This window comes from Neoarius graeffei, chromosome 23, assembly GCF_027579695.1.
Source record: "Neoarius graeffei isolate fNeoGra1 chromosome 23, fNeoGra1.pri, whole genome shotgun sequence".
NCBI classification, from domain to species: domain Eukaryota; kingdom Metazoa; phylum Chordata; class Actinopteri; order Siluriformes; family Ariidae; genus Neoarius; species Neoarius graeffei.
In genome coordinates, this window is record NC_083591.1 from 31,577,069 (window position 1) to 31,601,779 (window position 24,711).

The 24,711-nt window shown below is 40.5% G+C and overlaps 1 protein-coding gene across 1 annotated transcript in view; it reads left to right on the forward strand.

The window, feature by feature from the left end:
• LOC132871680 (cullin-3-like) overlaps window positions 1-17,493 on the forward strand; it is a 186,308-nt gene extending 168,815 nt beyond the window's left edge. Inside the window, exons 11-16 of the mRNA XM_060906077.1 lie at window positions 5,172-5,296; window positions 7,285-7,381; window positions 12,798-12,932; window positions 14,228-14,414; window positions 16,301-16,446; window positions 16,663-17,493. Of these exons, the coding sequence (XP_060762060.1) occupies window positions 5,172-5,296; window positions 7,285-7,381; window positions 12,798-12,932; window positions 14,228-14,414; window positions 16,301-16,446; window positions 16,663-16,794 (822 nt within the window). The 3' untranslated portion in view covers window positions 16,795-17,493. The remainder of the gene's footprint in view (window positions 1-5,171; window positions 5,297-7,284; window positions 7,382-12,797; window positions 12,933-14,227; window positions 14,415-16,300; window positions 16,447-16,662) is intronic.
• Window positions 17,494-24,711: the final 7,218 nt, after the last annotated feature.

A 24,711-nucleotide genomic window follows, 5' to 3' on the forward strand; every position in this document is an offset into this window, starting at 1 on the left:
TCTTTTCATTTCAAAGGTCCTGTGATAATACAGTGGTGCTTGAAAGTTTGTGAACCCTTTAGAATTTTCTAGATTTCTGCATAAATAGGACCTAAAACATCATCAGATTTTCACACAAGTCCTAAAAGTAGATAAAGAGAACCCAGTTAAACAAATGAGACAAAAATATTATGCTTGGTCATTTATTTATTGAGGAAAATGATCCAATATTACATATCTGTGAGTGGCAAAAGTATGTGAACCTTTGCTTTCAGTATCTGGTGTGACCCCCTTGTGCAGCAATAACTGCAACTAAACGTTTGCGGTAACTGTTGATCAGTCCTGTAAATCGGCTTGGAGGAATTTTAGCCCGTTCATCTGTACAGAACAGCTTCAACTCTGGGATGTTGGTGGGTTTCCTCACATGAACTGCTCGCTTCAGGTCCTTCCACAACATTTCGATTGGATTAAGGTCAGGACTTTGACTTGGCCATTCCAAAACATTAACTTTATTCTTCTTTAACCATTCTTTGGTAGAACGACTTGTGTGCTTAGGGTCGTTGTCTTGCTGCATGACCCACCTTCTCTTGAGATTCAGTTCATGGACAGATGTCCTGACATTTTCCTTTATAATTCGCTGGTATAATTCAGAATTCATTGCTCCATCAATGATGGCAAGCCGTTCTGGCCCAGATGCAGAAAAACAGGCAAGGCAAGGCAAGTTTATTTATATAGCACATTTCATACACAGTGGCAGTTCAGTGTGCTTTACAGAAGTAAAAGCAAAACAGTAAACAATAGAAAATAAAATTACATAAAATAAATGGGGAAGAAAATTAATAAGAATTAAACAATAGTAGAAATAAAATAATAAAATGAGATAAAAAAATCAATTAAAAAAAACAGCAGAATAAAATAGAATAAAAGTTAAGTAAAATTTAAAACATGGAGAGACTGTAAAAGTAAAGAGTTTAAAACATGTAGAGATGGCAATATTAATAATTTAGCAGAAAGCATCTGAAAACAGCTTGGTCTTTAGTCTAGATTTGAAGCTGCCAACAGCAGGAACATTTTTGATGTCCTCTGGCAGTTGGTTCCATAGCTGTACTGCATAGTAGCTAAAAGCTGCTTCACCACACTTTGTTTTAACAACAGGTTTTAACGGTAAATTTTTCTGCTGCGATCTGGTAGATCTGATTGGGTTAGGCCGCTGCAACATATCAGAGAGGTAATTGGGCCCTGTACCATTTAGAGATTTGTACACCAGCAGCAATGCTTTAAAGTCAATTCTGTAGCTTACTGGAAGCTAGTGAAGGGACCTTAGAATTGGGGTAATGTGTTCTGTTCTTTTTGTTCGTGTGAGAACCCTAGCTGCTGCATTTTGAACCAGCTGAAGTCGTTTGACGGGTTTTTTTTGGCAGGCCTGTGAAAAGGCCATTGCAGTAATCAACCCTACTAGAGATGAAGGCATGTATAAGTTTTTCCAGATCATTTTTTTGACATAAGTCCTCTTAGTTTGGAAATGTTTTTTAGGTGATAAAATGCCGTTTTAGTGATTGCTTTCATGTGCCTGTCAAAGTTTAGCTCGCTGTCAATGAAAACACCAAGATTTTTAACCATTTCTTTTGTTTTAATCCCCTTTGTGTCAAGAATAGTGGTAATCCTGAGTCTTTCATCTTTTTTTCCAAATAGAATTACTTCTGTTTTATCTGTGTTCAGCTGAAGAAAATTTTGTGACATCCAGTTGTTGATTTGATCGATACACTGGTAGAGACATTCAGGGGGGCATAATCATTAGGTGATAGAGCAAGATAAATTTGGGTGTCATCTGCATAGCAGTGATATAAAATTGAATTCTTCTTGATAATTTGCCCAAGTGGGAGCATATAAAGGTTGAATAATAATGGTCCAAGAATCGACCCCTGGGGGACACCACAGGTCAAGGACATTGACGTTGAGGTACAATTTCCCATGGTAACAAAGAAGCTTCTATCTTTTAAGTATGATTTTAACCAATTGATAACTTTACCAGTCAACCCAACCCAATGTTCAAGTCGATATAGCAGTATGTTGTGATCAACAGTATCAAAAGCTGCACTGAGGTCCAGTAATACCAGGACCGATGTTTTGCCTGCATCAGTATTAAGATGTATGTCATTTATAACTTTAATCAGCGCTGTTTCAGTGCTATGATTGGCACGAAATCCTGATTGAAAGTTATCAAAACAGCTGTTTGATATCAAGAAGGCAGTTAATTGATTGAAGACAATTTTTTCAAGGATTTTCCCGATGAATGGTAGATTTGATATTGGCCCGTAGTTATTTAATACTGAAGCATCCAGATTATTTTTTTTTAAGTAGGGGCTTTACAACGGCTTTTTTCAAGGACACAGGAACAATGCCAGTCTCTAGGGATGTATTTATGATCTGAAGCACATATGTAATTATAAGATGTAGAACAGACTTAAAGTTGGTGGGCAGAATGTCCAATTCAGATGTTGAGGAACTGAGATTTTGTACAGTTTTTTCAAGAGTCTCATAATCAATTAAACAAAATTCTGACATTGTGTTGAAGTTATTTGTCTGTGTCACTGGTGATTGCAGTTTTTCAATTATTTGCAACTGAGATATATTATGAGCAGTATTATGTCGTATTTTATCAATTTTACCTTTAAAGAAGGATGCAAACTCATTGCATTTATTAACTGAGAGAAGTTCAGGTGCTAATTTTGGTCGGGGATTTGTTAGCTTCTCTACTGTTGAAAATAGCACATGGGCATTGTTCATATTCCTGTTGATGATGTTGGAGAAGGAAGACTGTCTTGCTTTACGAATTTCATAATTATATTTACAAAGCATCTCTTTATGGATTTGATAATGGATGTGAAGTTTAGTTTTGCGCCATTTTCTTTCAGTCTTTCTACATTCTCTCTTTAACAGTTTAACAGCTGGGTATTGCTTCCATGGTGCTTTCTGCTTATCATTGACTCTTTTGATTTTGAATGGAGCAATATCATCCATAATTTGGGTCATATTTAAATTAAAAATTTCCAGTAAATCATCTACAGAGTCTGACATTTTGGTTGAGATCCGAGAGAGAGCTTGCTCAAAGAGAACACGTGTTGTCGTTTATGACTCTCCTACCCATAGTCATTGAGCTGTTCTGAATGTGCGGAGACATAGAAACATCAGAGAAAACACAAAAATGATCAGATAAGGCCAGGTCAACAACAGTAGTAGAAACAGTAAGACCCTTTGTGATGACGAGGTCAAGGGTATGACCACGAGAGTGGGTCGGCCCCTGTACATGTTGTACTAGGTTGAAGTTGTCAATAAGTGCAAGTAGTTCATTGGCATAAGTGTTTTCAGGATTATCTACATGCAAGTTAAAATCCCCAGATATAATAAGACAGTCAAACTCTAAGCAAATGACTGACAACAGTTCACCAAACTCTTCCAGAAAAACTTTGGCTGAATGTCTCGGAGGCCTGTAAATAGTTAATAATAATATGTTAGGAGAACATGTAACAAGTGCACATAAGTGTTCAAAGGATGTAAAATCACCAAGTGAGGATTGTTTACATTGAAAAGAGAATTTGAATATATTTGCGATCCCTCCACCTTTCCCCTGTCGGGTAACATTCATAAAATTAAAATTTGGGGGAGTTGCTTCAATAAGGGTGGTAGCAGTATTTGCTTGATCCAGCCAAGTTTCAGTTAGAAGCAAAAAATCAAGATTATGTTTGCAGATAAGATCATTAATTAAAAATGACTTGTTTGAAAGTGATCTAACGTTCAGAAGAGCTAGCTTTACAGAAAGTCTAGAAGTAATATCCCACACAGTAATAGGCCCACACCATGATACTACCACCACCATGTTTCACAGATGGGATAAAGTTCTTATGCTGGAATGCAGTGATTTCCTTTCTCCAAACATGATGCTTCTGATTTAGACCCACAAGTTCTATTTTGGTCTCATCCATCCACAAAACATTTTTTCAATAGCCTTCTGGCTTGTCCATGTGATCTTTATCAAACTGCAGACGAGCAGCAATGTTCTTTTTGGAGAGCAGTGGCTTTCTGCTTGCAACCCTGCCATGCACACCATTGTTGTTCAGTGTTCTCCTGATGGTGGACTCATGAACATTAACATTAGCCAATGTGAGAGAGGCCTTCAGTTGCTTAGAAGTTACCCTGGGGTCCTTTGTGACCTCGCCGACTATTACACGCCTTGCTCTTGGAGTGATCTTTGTTGGTCAGCCAGTCCTGGGGAGAGTAACAATAGTCTTGAATTTCCTCCATTTGTACACAATCTGTCTGACTGTGGATTGGTGGAGTCAAAACTCTTTAGAGATGGTTTTATAACCTTTTCCAGCCTGATGAGCATCAACAACGCTTTTTTTGAGGTCCCCAGAAATCTCCTTTGTTCATGCCATGATACACTTCCACAAACATGTGTTGTGAAGATCAGACTTTGATAGATCCCTGTTCTTTAAATAAAACAGGGTGCCCACTCACACCTGATTGTCATCCCATTGATTGAAAACACCTGACTCTAATTTCACCTTCAAATTAACTGCTTATCCTAGAGGTTCACATACTTTTACCACTCACAGATATGTAATATTGGATCATTTTCCTCAATAAATAAATGACAGAGTATAATATTTTTGTCTCATTTGTTTAACTGTGTTCTCTTTATCTACTTTTAGGACTTGTGTGGAAATCTGATGATGTTTTAGGTCCTATTTATGCAGAAATATAGAAAATTCTAGAGAGTTCACAAACTTTCAAGCACCACTGTCGTTCAGTGTACAGAAAATGCACACACTGTAGTATGAAAACAGAATGCAAACTAAGATGAAATACAACTAAAACTGATATACCAGCTAATGAGCTTATTATCGAAAAATAGGGATTTGCAGGGCGTCCAGTTGGGTCAGAAAATAATGAGCGGCACTGTATTATTATCGTGATAGGAACACTTCTCAGATGTCCAGTTGGCCTGTGAGGTAGGACCTGATACACAATCGTAGCGCAGGGAAAATGTCCCTTCATTGTTATGTCATTAACTTGCAGTGATTTACCGATTTAACTGTGCGCTCACACACACATTCTAACCTGTGACAGCTCTGTACAAATTGTTCTTCCAGCACTAATTATGGCGTGTATGTGGTCTTTCATTGTCTCAGTTATCTTTAGGTGGAGTTGATCTCACAGTCAGAGTCCTGACTACAGGTTACTGGCCTACACAGTCCGCTACGCCCAAATGTAACATCCCTCACTCCCCACGGCACGCCTTTGAGGTCTTTAGAAGGTACGCTAAACACTTCACTGTACATCCGAACAATGACAAGCTGCCAAAATCACAACCACAGACTTCACTCCAGTCGTTATTTTCCTGAGTAATCATCTTTTGTCACTTTCTTTTTGCTATCATGAAAATGTGGTGCCAGGTAAATATAGTACACACCATTTTTTTTTTTTTTAATCCTCCGCTGGCTGAAAGACCCCAAGGGGGATTATGTCGTGACTATTTCTGTCTGTCCGTCCGTCCCGGGAAGGGTTTGGAGGAATTTCACGAAACTTGGCAGGATTCTTTGCTATATGTCGGTAATACGCATATTGTAATTTGGTCACATTTTACCAGAGGTTACAGGCCTTGATTAACAAAATTATAATTTGACAATTTCTTGAGAGTGTGTTTTCCTTCTGAAATCAACTCCTCTCACAATGTTTGGAGGAATTTCACAAAACTTGGCAGGATTCTTTGTTAGGCCATTATTAAAAAATGTTCTGTTTGCGGTCCACCGGCCGGGTGAGTGCCGTTTGTGCGGTTGAAATTTTTTTTTTAACGCCGGTTTTTCGACATTTTTTTCGGGTTTGTAAATCTAAAATCGAACTTGACATTTACACATTCCCAGGGCTTTCCACTAAGGCTCATACTAGCCAGCCATTACAAATAAGTAGCCAGCCGGGGGGGGTAAACACAAAATAAACTCCTGTGCACGCAGTTCCCAGGATTAAATGTATTCTCCACAGACCATTTATTTATTCACTTTACTCAAATACAAAGTAAAATGGCAGTAAATCTTCTTTCTTTTCTTGCGTATTGCATCATGAGGCGTTCCTGGCTTGTAAATCTCTTATTTTCGGTTCATGACACATTCACGCAGCTGAGCATGCTATGAATTAACAACGACAACGGTCTGCAGTGGGGTTACACAATTAAACACTCAGCAAACATTTCTCCATTTGTGTATGAAAATACACTCCAACCACTCAGTTTGGCTTCATTTACAACCAACGGTGTCTTTTGATGCCAGCACGTAACTGAACGAGAGAAGACTGGTTTACCGGAGACAAAATAAGCGTTATCTCTGCTTCTGATCCCTCCGACACACTACTGCCTCCACCGAGCGCGCGCACTCTGAACTGAATCAGCTCTGCGCATGCGCCATGCGGCACAAAAAAATGGCAGCCACCATGAAGGAAGGAGATCCGGAGTTTTAAATTTTGCTTAAGTGTGAAATCGCAAAATGGTATTCTAGCGAACAACAAAATAGTAAAGATTCAGAAAAACAAATCATTCAGTGATCATTTTAATAGTGTAATTTCATCCGAACTAGGCCTAACGGTCGATTTAGAACTACAAAAAGTCCGTGTGTCGGACATTTTAAGTACCTTTGTAAAAGTTTTGCAAATGTTGCAGTCAGCATTTAAAATGCTAACTTAAAGTTTTTGTACAAGTTTCAGTTGATTAAACTGTCATTTTATTAAATGTGTCTGCTTTTGTAATAAAAAAAGTACTGAAAGAAAAAGCAAACACAGCATTGCGATTTCTTATCCATCCATATAGTAAAAAAAAAAAATCCCTCCCTCCCGACTGAACATTTTTTTTGCTCACCCGGTGGACAGGAAACGGATTTTTTTAAGGATGGCCTTATGTCAGTACCTATTGTAATTTTCTTAAATTCGGTCACATTATACCAGAGTTATGGCATAGTTGCCATTGGGGGATATTGTGCTCTCAGAGCACTCTTGTTTTTCTTGTCATGGAGTTGTAACTAGCATGACAAAGCTGAAGCTGATGCTTGAACTTGGATGTACTGCACACCTGGAATAGAGATACACTGTGAAAATGGCTGAATGTGTTCTTTGCACTAAATAACCTGACTGAAACTCATTGGTTAAGTATAAGACTACTGAATAAAGTGTGTAAGAGCAAGGAAAACATTACTTCCTTTTACAGAATGGGGTATAAAGGGATCAAAGCTTGTGTGTGAACTACAGTATGTGTTACAGGTTTTACTTGGCCAAGCACAGTGGCCGGCAGCTCACATTGCAACACCACATGGGCTCAGCAGACCTCAATGCCACCTTCTATGGGCCTGTAAAAAAGGTAATACACACTCACTGTACAGTGTTTCCCCCTACCGTTATATCCCCCCACCCACACACACACACACACACGCATTTTAAGGTTAAAAAAAAAAAAACAGCAAAAAACTGGGGTGCAGGCACTAGGACCACGTGGAAAGTGCACCTGCTCAAAAACAGGAGAGATGCAGGCACAGGGACCATGCAGAAACATCCCCCGCTCAAGCTGCTCTCTCCTCTTGTTTGCTCAAAAACAATTTGCTTCAAACAATAGTTAGCAACATCAGAACACCCCCCACCCCACCCCACCCCCAGCAGCAAAAGATGGAGGAAATACAACTTTTTTTTTCTTCCCCCTTTCAAAAAAAAGTGAGCAGTGTCTTCAGATACACTCTATGGATGGATTGATTTACTTTATTGATCCCAAGCTGGGAAATTATGCTACAGCCGCAAGTTAATCAGGCATGCGAAAAGAAAGACACACTGTACAACATAAAATAGAATTTAGAAGAAAAGAAAAAAAGATCCCAAGAATAAGCTGACTATACAACATACAGATAAAAATGTAACGATAAAAAAATGCATATCCATATACAGTCAAGCCGGAAAGTCTGCACACCTCTTTCACCTTCTCCACGTTTTATTACGTTACATACTTATTCTACTTTAGGTGGAGTTAATTTTTAGTCACAAAATTCTACACAAAATAGCCCACAATGATAAAGTGAAAGCAGGTTTTTAGAAAATATACGATTTTATTTTACTGACAAAAATAGGTTATTTAGGGGTTACATATCTGTACACACCCTCAGCCTAATACTTGGTTGATGCACCTTTGGCAGCAATTACAGCTTCAAGGCGTCTTGGGAAAGAAGCTACGAGCGTGGCACATTTGTTTCTGGACATTTTTGCCCATTCCTCTTGGCATATCCTTACAAGCTCTGTCAGGTTGGATGGGGAGCGTCGGTACACAGCCATTTTCAGCTCCTTCCACAGATGTTCAATTGGACTCAGGTCTGGGCTCTGGCTGGGCCACTCAAGGACATTCACAGACTTTCTCTGAAGCCACTCCTTTGTTCTCTTGGCTGTGTGCTTCAGGTCGTTGTCATGTTGGAAGGTAAACCTTCACCCCAGTCTGAGGTCCAGAGCGCTCTGGAGCAGGTTTTCTTCAAAGATCTCTGTGTACTTAGCTGCATTCATCTTTCCCTCTATCAGGACTACTCGCCCCGTTCCCGCTGCTGAAAAACATCCCCATATCATGATGCTGCCACCACCATGCTTCACTGTAGGGATGGCATTAGCCAGGTGATGAGCGGTGCCTGGTTTCCTCCAGACATGACACTTGGTATTCAGGCCAAAATGTTCAATTTTGGTTTCATCAGACCAGAGAATCTTGTTTCTCATGGTTTGAGAGTCCTCTCGGTGCCTTTTGGTAAACTCCAAGCGGGCTGTCATGTGCCTTTTACTAAGGAGTGGCTTCTGTCTGGCCACTCTACCATAAAGGCCTGATTTGTGGGGTGTTGCCTGGATGGTCGATCATCTGAAAAGTTCTCCCATCTCCACACGGATATGCTGGAGCTCTGTCAGAGTGACCCTCGGGTTCCTGCTCACCTCCCTGGCTAAGGCCCGTCTTCCCCAATCACTCAGTTTGGCTGGGCGACTAGGTCTAGGAAGATTCTTGGTGGTTCCAAACTCCTTCCATTTACGAATGATGGTGGCCACTGTGCTCTTTGGGACCTGTAATGCTGCAGCTATTTTCTGTACCCTTCTCCAGATCTATGCCTTGACACAATCCTGTTTCTGAGGTCTGCAGATAATTCCTTTGACCCCATGGCTTGGAGTTTGCTCTGACATGCACGGTCAACTGTGGGACCTTATATAGGCAGGCGTTGGCAATTCCCAGTCATGTCCAATCAATTGAATTTACCACAGGTGGATTCCAATCAAGTTGTAGAAACATCTCGAGCAGTATCAGTGGAAACAAAATGCACCTCAGCTCACTTTTGGGTGTCATATCAAAGGGTGTGCACACTTGTATACATATGATATTTTACATTTTGATTTTTAATAAATTAGCAGAAATGTCTAAAAACCTGCTTTCACTTTGTCATTATGGGCTATTTTGTGTAGAATTCTGTGACAAAAAAAAAAAAGAACTCCGTCTATTGTAGAATAAGTCTGTAACATAATAAAATGTGGAGAAGGTGAAAGGGGTGTGCAGACTTTCTGGCTTGACTGTACCGGTATGTGCTTTGTATATGTGAATGTGCATTAATAGTGCTAAAAGCAGGAATTGTGATAAATGAAGATTAAAAACTGTGCAAAAGTGGCAATACTGAATGGAAGATAAATAAACAAAAACAAATAAACTCTTATGGTGTAAAGTGACGAATGACAGTAAACAAATAAGCTCTGATAGTGCAAAAGTTCCAGGAGGACCAGGGTTCTCAACAGGACCATACAGCAAAGCAGTCAGAGTTCTCTCTGTCAGACAGAGGTGAGTTATTGTACAGTGTGATTAGCTCACGTTATGTTACGAATATTCGTCCTGAGATCATGTTGGAATATGATATCACTTTGTAAACATCTTCAAGTTAGCCAGTCATAGAAAATGACTTACGTTTTGCATGTTATTTCAAATGAGCAGTCAGTCTACTACTGTACTTCTTCATTCAGCACATAAATCAGAGTAGTGATAGGCAGTGGAGAGGTGAGTAAAAACAAATTACAGAAAGAAAAAATAAGCTGTCTGACTTTCTAATTAGAATTATAAATCAATTAGAACTATAAATGGTTCATCTACCATTTTAATCTCTAAATCACGACAGTATCACACGTTCATTCATGAAAGTATTTTTGTTTGGAAATAATTTCTTGTGTCTGTAACTCAGAAGAGACAGCTGCCCCAAGTGATAGGCAGGGAGCAGGGACAGCATGTAGAAGGTGGACAGGTGAGTGAATTAAAAAAAAAAGACAATCAAGCAATAAGGTACGAGAGGCTGTGGGACAGATGGGTGACAAATTAAAGCCAAAGTAGTGAAGCCACCATGAAGTCTGTGGAATATCTTCAGTGCTCCTTGCCAAGTCTGTGGAACTGTACTGGAGGGATGAACTTTCCTCCAAGATATTCCTTCATTTATATACAACCTTTATTTAATCAGGTAATTTAATTGAGATCAAGATTTCTTTTGTAAGAGAGACCCGAGTACAGCAGATAGACCTCAGGTAGGGGTATCTGAAAAATTCCCTCCCCCCCCCCTCCCCCCCCCCAACCTTTGAAATCAAAATTTCGCCAATCCCTGAATAGGTTGTATTCAGTCACATGACTTTTGCTTGCGAGTTTACTTCTGATGAGTGAAGTGGTGGTCAGACAAACCAATTTGGCTGCGGTTATGCAAAGAGCGAACGAAACAGTCTCCGACTATTTTTGGAGTTTAGAGGCCAATGCACGGTCAAGACAACTTCAGAAAGTTGCTGTTTGCACTGGGATAGATCCTTACACGCTAGTAAAGATACAGTGGATATAAAAAGTGTACACACACTGTTAAAATGATCGGTTTTTCTAATGTAAAAAAAAAAAATTAGACCACGTTAAATAATTTCAAAACTTTCCCCACCTTTACTGTGACCTATAACCTGTACAATTCAATTGAAAAACAAACAAATCTGTTAGAAGGAAAAACATTTTTTTAAAAACGTACAGTAAGCTGGTTGTGTAAGTGTGCACACCCTTAAACTACGTTGAAGCACCTTTTGATTTAATTATAGCATTCAGTCTTTTTGGGTCGGAATCTATCAGCCTGCCACGTCGAGACTTGGCAATATTTGCCCACTCTTCCTTGCAAAAGTGCTCCAAATCTGTCAGATTGCGAGGGCATCTCTTGTGCGCAGCCCTCTTCAGGTCACCCCAAAGATTTTCAATTGGATTTAGGTCTGGGCTCTGGCTGGGCCGTTCCAAAAGTTTAATTTTCTTCTGGTGAAGCCATTCTTTTGTTGATTTCGATGTATGTTTGGGGTCATTGCTGTGCTGAAAGATAAAATTCCTTTTCATCTTCAGCTTTCTAGCAGATACCTGAAGGTTTTGGGCCAAAATTGACTGGTATTTAGAACTGTTCCTAATTCCCTCCATCTTGACTAAAGCGCCTGTTCCAGCTGAAGAAAAACAACCCCAAAACACGATGCTGCCACCACCATGCTTCACCGTGGGGATGGTGTTCTTTTGGTGATGCGCAGTGTTGTTTTTGCACCAAACATACCTTTTGGAATTGTGGCCCAAAAGTTCAACCTTAGTTTCATCAGACCATAACACGTTTTCCCACATGCTTTTGGGAGAGTTGATGTAAATTTTTTTTTTTGCAAAATTTAGCCGGGCCTGGATGTTTTTCTTTGTAAGAAAAGGCTTTCTCTTTAGTCCGAATGACACGGCGTCCCTGATTTCCATAAAGAACTTCAAATTTTGATTTGTCTGACCACAGAACAGTTTTCCACTTTGCCACAGTCCATTTTAAATGAGCCTTGGCCCAGAGAAGACGTCTGCGCTTCTGGATCATGTTTAGATACGGCTTCTTCTTGGAACTATAGAGTTTTAGCTGGCAACGGCGGATGGCACGGTGAATTGTGTTCACAGATAATGTTCTCTGGAAATATTCCTGAGCCCATTTTGTGATTTCCAATGCAGAAGCATGGCTGTATGTGATGCAGTGCCGTCTAAGGGCCTGAAGATCACGGGCACCCAGTATGGTTTTCCGGCCTTGACCCTTACGCACAGAGATTCTTCCAGATTCTCTGAATCTTTTGATGATATTATGCACTGTAGATGATGATATGTTCAAACTCTTTGCAATTTTACACTGTCGAACTCCTTTCTGATATTGCTCCACTATTTGTCGGTGCAGAATTAGGGGGATTGGTGATCCTCTTCCCATCTTTACTTCTGAGAGCCGCTGCCACTCCAAGATGCTCTTTTTATACCCAGTCATGTTAATGACCTATTGCCAATTGACCTAATGAGTTGCAATTTGGTCCTCCAGCTGTTCCTTTTTTGTACCTTTAACTTTTCCAGCCTCTTATTGCCCCGTTCCAACTTTTTTGAGATGTGTTGCTGTCATGAAATTTCAAATGAGCCAATATTTGGCATGAAATTTCAAAATGTCTCACTTTCGACATTTCATATGTTGTCTATGTTCTATTGTGAATACAATATCAGTTTTTGAGATTTGTAAATTATTGCATTCCGTTTTTATTTACAATTTGTACTTTGTCCCAACTTTTTTGGAATCGGGGTTGTAAATCAAGGAATCAGTTTCTACTGATGTTTAGCAGTGCTTTCTAAACATTGCCTCTGTTTGCCCTGCTTCCTAAAATATCTTTGAAATCAGTTAGTTTGTGGTTATAATTCTAGCTGTGTGTCCTACGTGTTCTGTTCTATATCTCTTTAGGAGGATGGGTCAGAGTTGGGCGTAGGAGGTGCACAGGTAACAGGTTCCAACACAAGGAAGCACATACTGCAGGTATCCACCTTCCAGATGACTATCCTCATGCTCTTCAACAACAGAGAAAAATGCACTTTTGAGGTACACCAGTATGTCCCTCTTGCTCTCTTTATTCTCCACTTAGTATTTTAAAGGCGTCACGCAGTGGCGATAAAAGTCGCATTATTCTGCACCAGAATGCTTTCGAGATTCGAAATAAATTGACCGTTGATTTTTCAAAAGCTTCCTGCGGTTGTAATCGGTCCTTATTTGGTCATGCCCATCACTTGAAATTTCCCGCGTTCTCAGCGCCCCCTCTCGGTCAATGGAACAGCTGCGTGACGTCATACCAGTAACCACTCGGTGCAGTTGCAATGGCGGACACACCAGAAAATAGGAGCGATGCTGAGGAAATTAGCTTTGATTTTACCGATACAGAAGAAGAAAATGGCCCACAAGTAGAGATTTTGACAGCTGAATGTCCTGGTGGTATCCAGCCTTACAGATTTGAACCTGAGCGCTCATCTTCAGAAGAAAATGAGGACAGTTCTGACGACGACAGAAACGAAGACGAGAATGAAGACCGGCGACTTGAAGACTTGTTTTGGTTGGTTTCTCTGACTAAATCACTACTTGTGTGTATTTGTAAAGACCATTTTCACTTGAATTAGAATGCTGTGTGATTAATCTATGATTATGTGTAATACTGATAGCTGTAGGGGATGAAAGTATAGCTAGAAAGATTGAATTCTAGCAACTTGACAGCTTGCGATCTCGCGGAATGCAGTGGGCCTTCTGATACAGTAGACCCCTTGATATTCCAGTTTTCATCATTTTCCTTTTATTGCGGTTGATTTTAACTTGATATTCAGTATGTTATAGGCTGGGAGTATTGAGCTTTGTATTGTATTGTTTAGTAAACGTACAATCGTCAGTAATAAGTGATAATTATTAGTTAAAGGCAGCTCTGTGGCATAAATCACTGTAAAATTTGGACACAAGTCCAAATTTGGCCTTTTGGTTTCTATCCTATAGATCTATTTTGCTCTCCCATGATGATCTTAGACCTACTTAGAACAACTCTGGTAAACGCACGCTATAGAGAAAACATGGCGACAGGCCAGCATCACCCAAGGGAGGTTACTGGTATGACGTCACACATAAGTTGACCTAGTTAACGGCTGGCTGCCTAAATTTGGCTATGCGCGTCAACTTTAAATGCTTGTAGCGGGCGCATCGTGACACTGAGATCGTGGGAAACCGAGGGGCTTGAATAACCCACCAAACCCGACATTTTGACACATGATATAGCCTGATTGCTGAAATTACCGCACGACGCCTTTAAGATACTCATATGTTTATTACTGGGAGCAATATTAAATGATGCTTTATTGCAGGAGATCCAGCAGGAGACCGATATCCCGGAGCGGGAGCTGGTACGAGCGTTGCAGTCTCTGGCATGTGGAAAGCCCACGCAGCGAGTGCTTACCAAGGAGCCGAAGAGCAAAGAGATTGAGAACGGCCACGTGTTTACAGTCAACGACCAGTTTACCTCCAAACTGCACAGAGTCAAAATCCAGACAGGTAGCACCGTTACACACCGATCACTACTGGAGGAAAGAAAGCTGAAGGATGGAGGCTGTGAATGTGAATTAGAAGCATTATTCATCATTCATCAAACTCCAGTTATAGTTCATGTTTTTATTCAACAGTGATTCACAGAAGTTGAAGCGTATATCGGTGAATAATAACTGAGACCAAGTCAAGTCCTGAGGCAGAGAATTAGTGTGTTTGCTGCACAAGGCAGCGCAAAGCGCCGTCGGGTCAGGTATAGCGCTGTCGGGTCAGGTATAGCGCTGTCGGGTCAGGTATAGCGCCGTCGGGTCAGGTATAGCACTGTCGGGTCAGGTATAGCGCCGTCGGGTCAGGTATAGCACCGTCGGGTCAGGTATAGCGCCGTCAGGTCAGGTATAGCGCTGTCGGGTCAGGTATAGCACTGTCGGGTCAGGTATAGCACTGTCGGGTCAGGTATAGCGCCGTCGGGTCAGGTATAGCACCGTCGGGTCAGGTATAGCGCCGTCAGGTCAGGTATAGCGCTGTCGGGTCAGGTATAGCACTGTCGGGTCAGGTATAGCGCTGTCAGCTCTGACCCGCACTCATCTTTGTCTTACCTTTCATCCGTCCATTTTTTCTCCATATTGCCGCTAATCAATGGAAGCGTGACTGAGTCATCCCTCCATTCCCCCATAGGTGATTTGGCAAGGATCTGCTCAGTTGAGACTTTGACAACAAAACAACTTCAACTCAATGGCTACTTTATTAGGAATACTTGCCCGCATGCACACGCACATGTATGATCGCAATTAGCATATAAGCATTAGCCTGTTAGCATGCTAGAACTGTTAACATGTTACCCATTAGCTCGCGAGTTGTTAGCATATTCGCCATTAGCATGTTATCATGAGAGCTGTTAGCATGTTAGGATTAGCATGCTAACAGTTAGCATGTTAGCCATGATATTTTAACGTGCTCGCCTGAACATGTTAGCATGCTAACTGTTAGCATGTTAGCCATCAGCATGTCACCCTCAGCGTGTTAACATGTTAGCCGTTAGCATGTTAGCCTGCTAGCTGTTAACATATTAACAATTAGCATGTTCGCCACTGGCATGCTAGCTGTTAGCATTAGCATGTTAGCATGCTAACGTTTTAAAATGTTAGCCTTAGCATGTTAGGATGCTAGCTGATAGCATATTAGCATTTACATGTTAGCATTAGCATGTTAGCTGATAGCATGTTCGCATTTGCATGTTAGCATGATAGCTTTAGCATGTTAGCATGATAGCTGTTCTGCTATAGCTCAGCAAGCACACTGCATTTTCTCTGCGGAAATGCAGTCTAGTTTTTATTATAAATACACAGGTGATTATCTAAAATTAATCATATGGGGAAAAAAAATTTCAAACTTCAAAAGCAATATGAAAACGTAATAAAGGCGCACACAGACTTGTCACTTATCTATGCCGACTCACATAAAATACTTTGTTTTGAAATGAATAAAATAAATCACAAGTCCACCTTACCTTTGAATAGTTTTAGACCAAACTTCGTAGCATCTTTAGTGCTTTTAGGAACAGCATTTTCTTTCATAATTTCTAATTCTTCCTCACCTCCTCGAGGTGATTATCGAGAAATGGTCTGAATTTCTCGGCCAGTCAGCACGCACGATTTTCTATTAATCATTTGTATATTTATACTTAAACAGAAATATATACATTTCTTCTTCTTCTGGTCCCCCAAACACACCTGAGAGATAATAAGCACTGTGGAGCAATGTCAAGCATTTTGTTGTTCGATATAGGGATAAAAAATATATATTTTTACATCTAATATCATTTTTGGAGGTTTGTTTGGTTATTGCTTGGTATATGGTGATTTGCAGCATACTCGTAATCAAGTTTTGTGCTTCAGTTGCTGCTAAACAGGGGGAGTCAGACCCAGAGAGGAAGGAGACAAGACAGAAAGTGGACGACGACCGGAAACACGAAATCGAGGCAGCCATAGTTCGCATCATGAAATCTAGAAAGAAGATGCAGCACAACGTACTCGTAACAGAGGTGTGTTTTACAAACTATCCATCTTTTATTCCGTGTCTTACTGCAGTCAAGTCCTATTATCGACGTGAGTCATTTCTATAAAATTATCAATGGCAAATTCATCCTGAGTAATTGTGATAGTATAAATGTGGTTTATAGTAGAATATTGCTGCGATGTTTTGTTGCTTTTTGTTTTCCTACCTTTCTAATTGTCGGATTTGTTTCTCCTTCCACCAGGTGACTGAGCAGTTAAGGGTGCGGTTCCTCCCCAGCCCAGTGGTGATTAAAAAGAGAATTGAAGGACTTATAGAAAGAGAATATTTGGCACGAACACCAGAGGATCGCAAAGTGTACACTTACGTGGCATAGACATGGACACCGTGTGCGTGAGGGGAAAATACTGTTCACATGGACTGGGAAATTCATTTTAACAAATGAATTTTGGAAGTTGACCTTTTCCTCCTGAACAAAAGCAACATAAACACAAAGGATCAGAAATTAACAGCAAACAGAATAAAATCCATTATGAGTGTTGTAGATGTTTTGATTAGGACACCATTTGCACTCCTGTACGGATCTCCGCTACGGAGGGATCCGGTTTCAAGCTCTTCACTGGTTTATCTGTGTACAAACTATCGTTCAAAGGAAAAGAAAAAGAATCCCTCGGGAAAATGTGAATGCACCACACTTTTTTTTTTTGTTATTGTTAAAAAAAAAAGAAAATTAATTGCTAAAAACAACAAAAAACAAACAGCAAAAATGTGGGTTGCTGAAAAAAAAAACAATAAAAAGGTTAATATTGAAACACTTAGTGCGTTCTTGAGGTTTCAGTCAGAACTCTGTGGTATCTAGATGCTGGCATAATTTCATCTGCACTTCCAGACACGGCGTATTAAAATGAAATAGCAGCATGAACTGTACCGATGTCTGTACCACTGTGTCTTTCTCTCAATCATAGACACACAATTGGGAATAATGAGGCTTTCTCCACCATACGGGAGAAATGAAAATTTACTGGTTTAATTTCATAGTTTCTGTCTATTACTGGAGATGAAATGCTTGCTTTTTTTTGTGCAGTGGTACACAGCAGAGCTTCACAGTTGCAGCAAAGCCATAAGTTCTCGAGAAATAGTTTCTCTGAGCCGAAAGTCACGACTGGCTAATGAGAGTTGGCCCTGACTAATAATGGGCTTTGGATAAAGTCAACTGGTAAGAAGTCTGTTTTTGCCTTTTTATTACTTAAGCACAAAAACAAAAATGCTGTGTAATGAAACACCTTCATATAATTTACATACTGACAAATATCAGCCAGGAGAACTATTGAGGCACTGTGCACAGAGAATGTCTGTTCAGTTTCTCATCTCATCTCATTATCTCTAGACGCTTTATCCTTCTACAGGGTCGCAGGCAAGCTGGAGCCTATCCCAGCTGACTACGGGCGAAAGGCGGGGTACACCCTGGACAAGTCGCCAGGTCATCACAGGGCTGACACATAGACACAGACAACCATTCACACTCACATTCACACCTACGGTCAATTTAGAGTCACCAGTTAACCTAACCTGCATGTCTTTGGACTGTGGGGGAAACCGGAGCACCCGGAGGAAACCCACGCGGACACGGGGAGAACATGCAAACTCCACACAGAAAGGCCCTCGCCGGCCACGGGGCTCGAACCCGGACCTTCTTGCTGTGAGGCGACAGCGCTAACCACTACACCACCGTGCCGCCCTGTTCAGTTTCTATGATTTGCAAATATGTTTTGTTTTCAACTAGCCGTGAAAGTTGTTCAACTATCTTGCAGTAGAAATGTTTGCTTGTTTATTCTCTCTCTCTCCTTCCTTCTCAAAATGATGTCCTATTTATATCGTTTCACAGGTTTGGTCTCTCACAGCGCTAAAAAAAACTTCCCAAGCAGAAATGCAGAATGCATAAATAAACCTTAATCTAGCAGGATAGAAGATATTAAATAATGATTTGGCTGATATGCATGTGTGTGTGACACAGTGTCTTGCAAAAGTATCCACCCCATTTGTTTTTGTCCTGTTTTGTCGCATTACAAGCTGGAATTAAAATGGATTTTTGGGGGGTGAGCACCATTTGATTTACACAACATGCCGACCACTTTAAAGGTGCAAATTGTTTTGTTTTTGTTTGTTTAATTGTGACGCAAACAATAATTAAGATGAAAAAACAGAAATCTGGAGTGTGCATAGGTATTCACCCACCAAGTCAAGACTTTGTAGAGCCACCTTTTGGTGCAATTACAGCTGCAAGTCTCTTGGGGTATGTCTCTATTAGCTTAGCACATCTAGCCACTGGGATTTTTGCTCATTCCTCAAGACAAAACTGCTCCAGCTCCTTCAAATTAGATGGGTTGTGTTGGTGTACAGCAATCTTCAAGGTATTCTCAATTGGATTGAGGTCTGGGCTTTGATTAGGCCGTTCCAAGACATTTAAATGCTTCCCTTTAAACCACTCCAGTGTAGCTTTAGCAGTATGTTTAGGGTCGTTGTCTTGCTGGGAACGTGAACCTTCATTCCAGTCTCAAACCTCTGGCCGACTCAAACAGGTTTTCCTCCAGAATCGCCCTGTATTTTGTGCCATACATCTTTCCTTCAATCCTGACCAGCTTTCCTGTCCCTGCAGATGAAAAACATCCCCACAGCATGATGCTGCCACCACCATGCTTCACTGTAGTGAATGCGGATATAATAAAACAGTTATTCCACTCATTTTCATCATACATGGCTTATAGCCAACTCGGTGCTCCGTGCCTTGTCGGTTATCAGCCCATGTATGCCTCGATTTCGTGGAATAGCTGTTATATATAACACATACAGTGCCCTCCATGATTATTGCCACCCCTTGTAAAGATTAATCTAAAGGGTTTGAAAAAAATCCAGCTTTTGGTGAAGTTGCTTCATCTAACACTGGGGAAAAAAAAAAGAAAATTACAACCTTTAATTGAAATACTTTTTTTTTTCAGAAAAAAAAAATCCCCATCAAGAAATAATGATCAACAAAGATTGAAAATAATTGAATATTGTTTTTTTTTTTGCATCATTCCCTCTCCCCAATTTTTTACTTTTTTTTTTTAACCAAGTAATCAACACACATATCCAAGAAGGCGCATTAAAAGCTCCAAGTAAGTCCCGTCACCCGCAGGATACCAACTTGCTTGTTAAATCCAGCTCATCTAAAGTTTTTTTTTTTTTTTTTCCCCCAGACTTAGTGTTTTAATGACACTGTCCATGATATTTCCAAACATTTGCTAACCTAAATGCCAAATCTAACAGTGTGGAAAGGCAGATATGGTGTAAAATGGGCTTTTGGGTAAGTTATCAAGACCTGCATATGGGGTCAAAAGTTCAGGGGCAGCTCCAAAAGACCAATCACAAAAGTTTCTTGAAAAATTATTTTTACGTAATTAGGGAGTCCACTGTGCCACTTAAACATTAAAAAAAAAATTAACATCCTTAACATTTTATGCATGGAAATCTTAAATAAAGGGAAAATTATATACACGAATAAGAAAACCTCAGCATTCATTTATTAACCAATTATATACGTATTCAAAGAATGTTGTCATTATTAATACATTATTATAACTTTGTCTCTACCTGGTTTATCTACCCGGTCAGGGTGCGTCGTGGAGAAATGGATTCTGGGATGCGTTTTACCCGAGACTACCGTCATCACCGCTTGCTGCCTCTAAAGACAAGAAACAGGTACATCTACAACGCTGTGATTGTTCAGCTTTCACAGAGAAAGGTTGACAGCGAGTGTTTGGATAAAGGTCATCATCATTACTCTGTGATATCCAGCAGTCACCCTGTGGATCTCTGGGCCACCTGTTGCTTGGCAACTGCCTGGAGCTGAACAGAAGCTGTTCTCTCTCTCGCATTTAGTACATCCAACTGGGCAGCGTTGGATTTTACCTCGTTAAAGTGATGGATAGAAAGTAAAAGTGTAATAGAATTCTCTTCATCGTAATGCTTCCTGACATTTCCTCACACAGAAGTCTTTTTATTTTTAATTCAGTATCTAAGGTGGCCTATTTGCGTCATTTGACTAATTTTATACATAATACGTTACTTGCAGATGCAACATCTGTTTTAAGATGCATAGCACAAACACACACTGCCTGGCCAGAAGAAAAAAAAAATCTCTGGTTGAATTTAAATAAGTAGATACTTAAAAGCCTTTTGATTGGATAATTACTGCACTGATGAATATTTCGGCTGGCAACAATTCTTTTAACCCTGACTGATGCAGTGAGTAGCTTCTCATTTCTTAAGCAACCATGTTGGAAGACACATCCTGTAGTCATGGAAAAGATGTTACTGTGCTTCAGAAGGAACGAATTATTGGCCTGCGTCAAGCAAAGAAAACAACTAAGGAGATTGCTGAAATTGGGTTAAGAACTGTCCAACTCGTTATTAAAACCTGGAAGGATAGTAGTGAACTGTCAACTTCGTGGAAGAAATGTACTCGGAAAGAAACCCTGACTGACTGTGATCAGAGATCACTTAAACATTTGGTGAAGTTGAATCATAAAAAATTGACAGGAGAACTCAGGGTTATGTTTGATAGTGAAAGTCAGAGCATTTCCACACATACAATGCGATGAGAACTCGCAGGGTTGGGACTAAACAGCTGTGTGGCCATAAGCAAACTACTTATTCGTGAGGCGACTCAGAAGAAAAGAGTTAAATTTGCTAGGGAGCATGAAGATTGGACTGTGGCGCAATGAAAAAAAGGTCATGTGGTCTGATGAGTCCAGATTTACCCTATTCCAGAGTGATGAGTGTATCAGGATAAGAAGGGACGCGCATGAAGCGATGCATTCATCATGCATATTGGCTACTGTATAAGCCTCTGGAGGCGCTGTTATGATCTGGACCAACAAAATATTAGTGTGTGCAACATTTTTATCCCCTGCTGGCCAAAAGGCCCAATGGGAAATTATGTCGTGGTGATATCCGTCCGTCCTGGGAAGGGTACTCACCTTCTGAAATGATGAACTCCTCTCACAATTTTTGAAGGAATTTCACGAAACTTGACAGGAGTCTTTGTTATATGTCGGTAATACGCATATTGCAATTTCGTTCACTTCAGTTGCATTTTACCAGAGTTATGGCATAGCTGCCAGCGGGGGATATTGTGCTCTCAGAGCACTCTTGGGGTTTTTTTGTTTTGTTTTTTTGCAAGGCAGTGTATGTAGAAATACTTTAGGTAGGATGGTGTTCAGTATCTTACTGTATCTAAACTTATGTCTTGTGGGCACTTTCACACCAAAGGTTGCCTTTTTCAAGTTTAGCTTCTAGGGTCATAAAAGTAAACTAAGTGTGACATAATGTATCACTTTTGTTCACTGTTTTTGTCTGAGGGTCGGAAAGAAGCTACACAGTCAGTGGTTCTTCCATCCTATCATTATTGTGGAAATATTAGCCATTTTTAACATGTTTTTGACAGAATCTGCAGTCCCAAATTAAATTTTAAAATATTGCATTGAGTATTAAATAATTTCTGTCCCATGCATGGCTGAGCATGCTGCTTCCTTATATAGGGGGTGAGTCAAGAAATGTCCATTCCAAATTTCATGAAAATCGGTAAATTCGTTTGGCCGCTATGGTGATTTAACTGAATCATGGCATTCCGTGTTAAAACCTCATCTCATCTCATTATCTCTAGCCGCTTTATCCTTCTACAGCAGGGGTCACCAAACTACGGCCCGCGGGCCAGATCCGGCCCGCCACCCCCCTTTGACCGGCCCCCCAGCCCCTCTGCCCCCCACCACTTGAACCGGCCCTATGAGGCAATCCCCAAAAATGGTCATGGCCTATTTTTTTAAATTGCTTTTCGGCAAATAATAACATGTCTGCATCTTGTATTTTTTTTGATTTTATCAATTAAAATTGATATTTAGTTATAAAATGAACTATTCATATTTTCCGAATTTTCGTCATATGCTCGCGATCAAGCAGTGACAGGCAGCGCACGCGCAGAGAACTGTCAGTGTTCAGGACAGCAAAATGGCGAGCGGTCAGCGAAAAGCTGACAGAGAGTGCAGAGTTTTTAAAGAACAGTGGACCACCGATTATTTTTTCGTTCAGTGTAAGCAGGGTTCGAATTATAAATTTGACCCAATGGGGGTCTCTATTTAAAAAAAAAAAAAAAGCAATGCATACTCGCTCTCCTGGACCAGCGCACTTTTGCGCACTGCAGTGCACAGCTTTCACACACAGGCGCGCGCATGCACGCACGCACACACACACGGTGTTGCATATATATATATATATATATATATATATATATATATATAGTTAAACAAATTATATATATATTGTATATATATATATATAAAATTATATATATTGTTAAACAAAGGAAGATCGTTGTGAGATAGAGGACAAGTCTTCTTCGGACTTAACTTCACATTCGATTTCGCAGGCTGCAAATTTCAGTTTGCGCGCATAGTGGTGTGGTGGTGAAGTACAGCCGTACATGTTGCGGTTTAATAACACGTTCAATACAAAGTTATGGCTGCATGGTGATCGGAAATGAAATGAGTTTTATTTATATTTATATGGTGATATAGGCTATTCAAGCTTATTATGGTGATATATGACGTATTTGAGAGACTTCCACAGAAAATTAAGTTTGCTTCTTTCATGGGAGCCTGAGGGAATGGAAGCTCAGCTCCCATTGGCTCCCACGTAATTCGAACTATGAGTGTAAGGACCGTGCAGTTTGTCTTGTATGTAAAGAAAGTGTGTCGGTTTTCAAAGAATATAATCTGCGTCGTCACTATGAAACCCGCCACAAAGAGTATGTTAGTTTGCGAGGGCAAACAAGAGAAGACAGGATTCGGAGGATGAAATGCGGACTGGCTGCACAACAGAATGTATTCCTTCGCCAAACCCAGATCAACCAGGCTGCTGTCCGAGCTCGCTATAAGGTAGCTCACCTACTAGCTACCCATGGAAAGCCGTTTACTGATGGGGACTTTGTTAAAGTATGCATGCTTGCTGTGGCCGAGGAGGTGTGTCCCGACAAGAAGGATGCGCTCAACGCGGTGAGTCTCTCCGCACCTACTATGACCAGGCGAACCGAAGATTTGGGGGACAACGTGTCTGACCAGCTGAATGAGAGAGCGTCAGAATTCGAGTTTTTTGCTTTGGCCATGGATGAGAGCAATGACGTGCAGGACACAGCACAACTGCTGTGATCTATTGCTCATATTATTCTAATTTCACTGTTTTTTTAAATGTATTTATTTTATAGGCCTATTTATTTGACCTTTATTAAGTGCTGCATACAATTATTATTTATATTATTAATAATATCAACAGGCCTACCTACAATTTATAATTTTCCACTCACCTTTGCCAGTGTCACTCACCTCAAATAGGCAGATGTTTCTTACCTTGACAGCTTTGATGTTATTTTTATTAGAAAACAAATAAATGGAATATCTGTGGTATTTCAAATTAAAACAAAGTGTGAAGACTCAATTACTAATTTTGCAAACCGCTAGTAAAGATAAACAAATATGTGCCAGGAATCAAGTGTTGATATAGTAGTGGGGGATATAGTAGTGTTGATATAGTAGTGTTGATATAGTAGTGTGGGTATAGTAGTGTTGATATAGTAGTGTGGGTATAGTAGTGTGGATATAGTAGTGGGGGATATAGTAGTGGGGATATAGTAGTGTTGATATAGTAGTGTGGGTATAGTAGTGGGGATATAGTAGTGGGGATATAGTAGTGGGGATATAGTAGTGTGGGGATATAGTAGTGTGGGTATAGTAGTGGGGGTATAGTAGTGGGGGTATAGTAGTGGGGGTATAGTAGTGGGGATGGCCGTGCCAGGCTAGTAATCTCTACTACACAATGAGGCCTGCTGGTGGTCACATTTGTCTGGGTCATACAATTCTATGTGATATAGCTGACCCGACCCCGGCCCCCATCACAGTCAGGAACGACAATGTGGCCCCCAGAGAAAAAAGTTTGGTGACCCCTGTTCTACAGGGTCGCAGGCAAGCTGGAGCCTATCCCAGCTGACTACGGGCGAAAGGCGGGGTACACCGTGGACAAGTCTCCAGGTCATCACAGGGCTGACACATAGACACAGACAACCATTCACACTCACATTCACACCTACGGTCAATTTAGAGTCGCCAGTTAACCTAACCTGCATGTCTTTGGACTGTGGGGGAAACCGGAGCACCCGGAGGAAACCCACGCGGACACGGGGAGAACATGCAAACTCCACACAGAA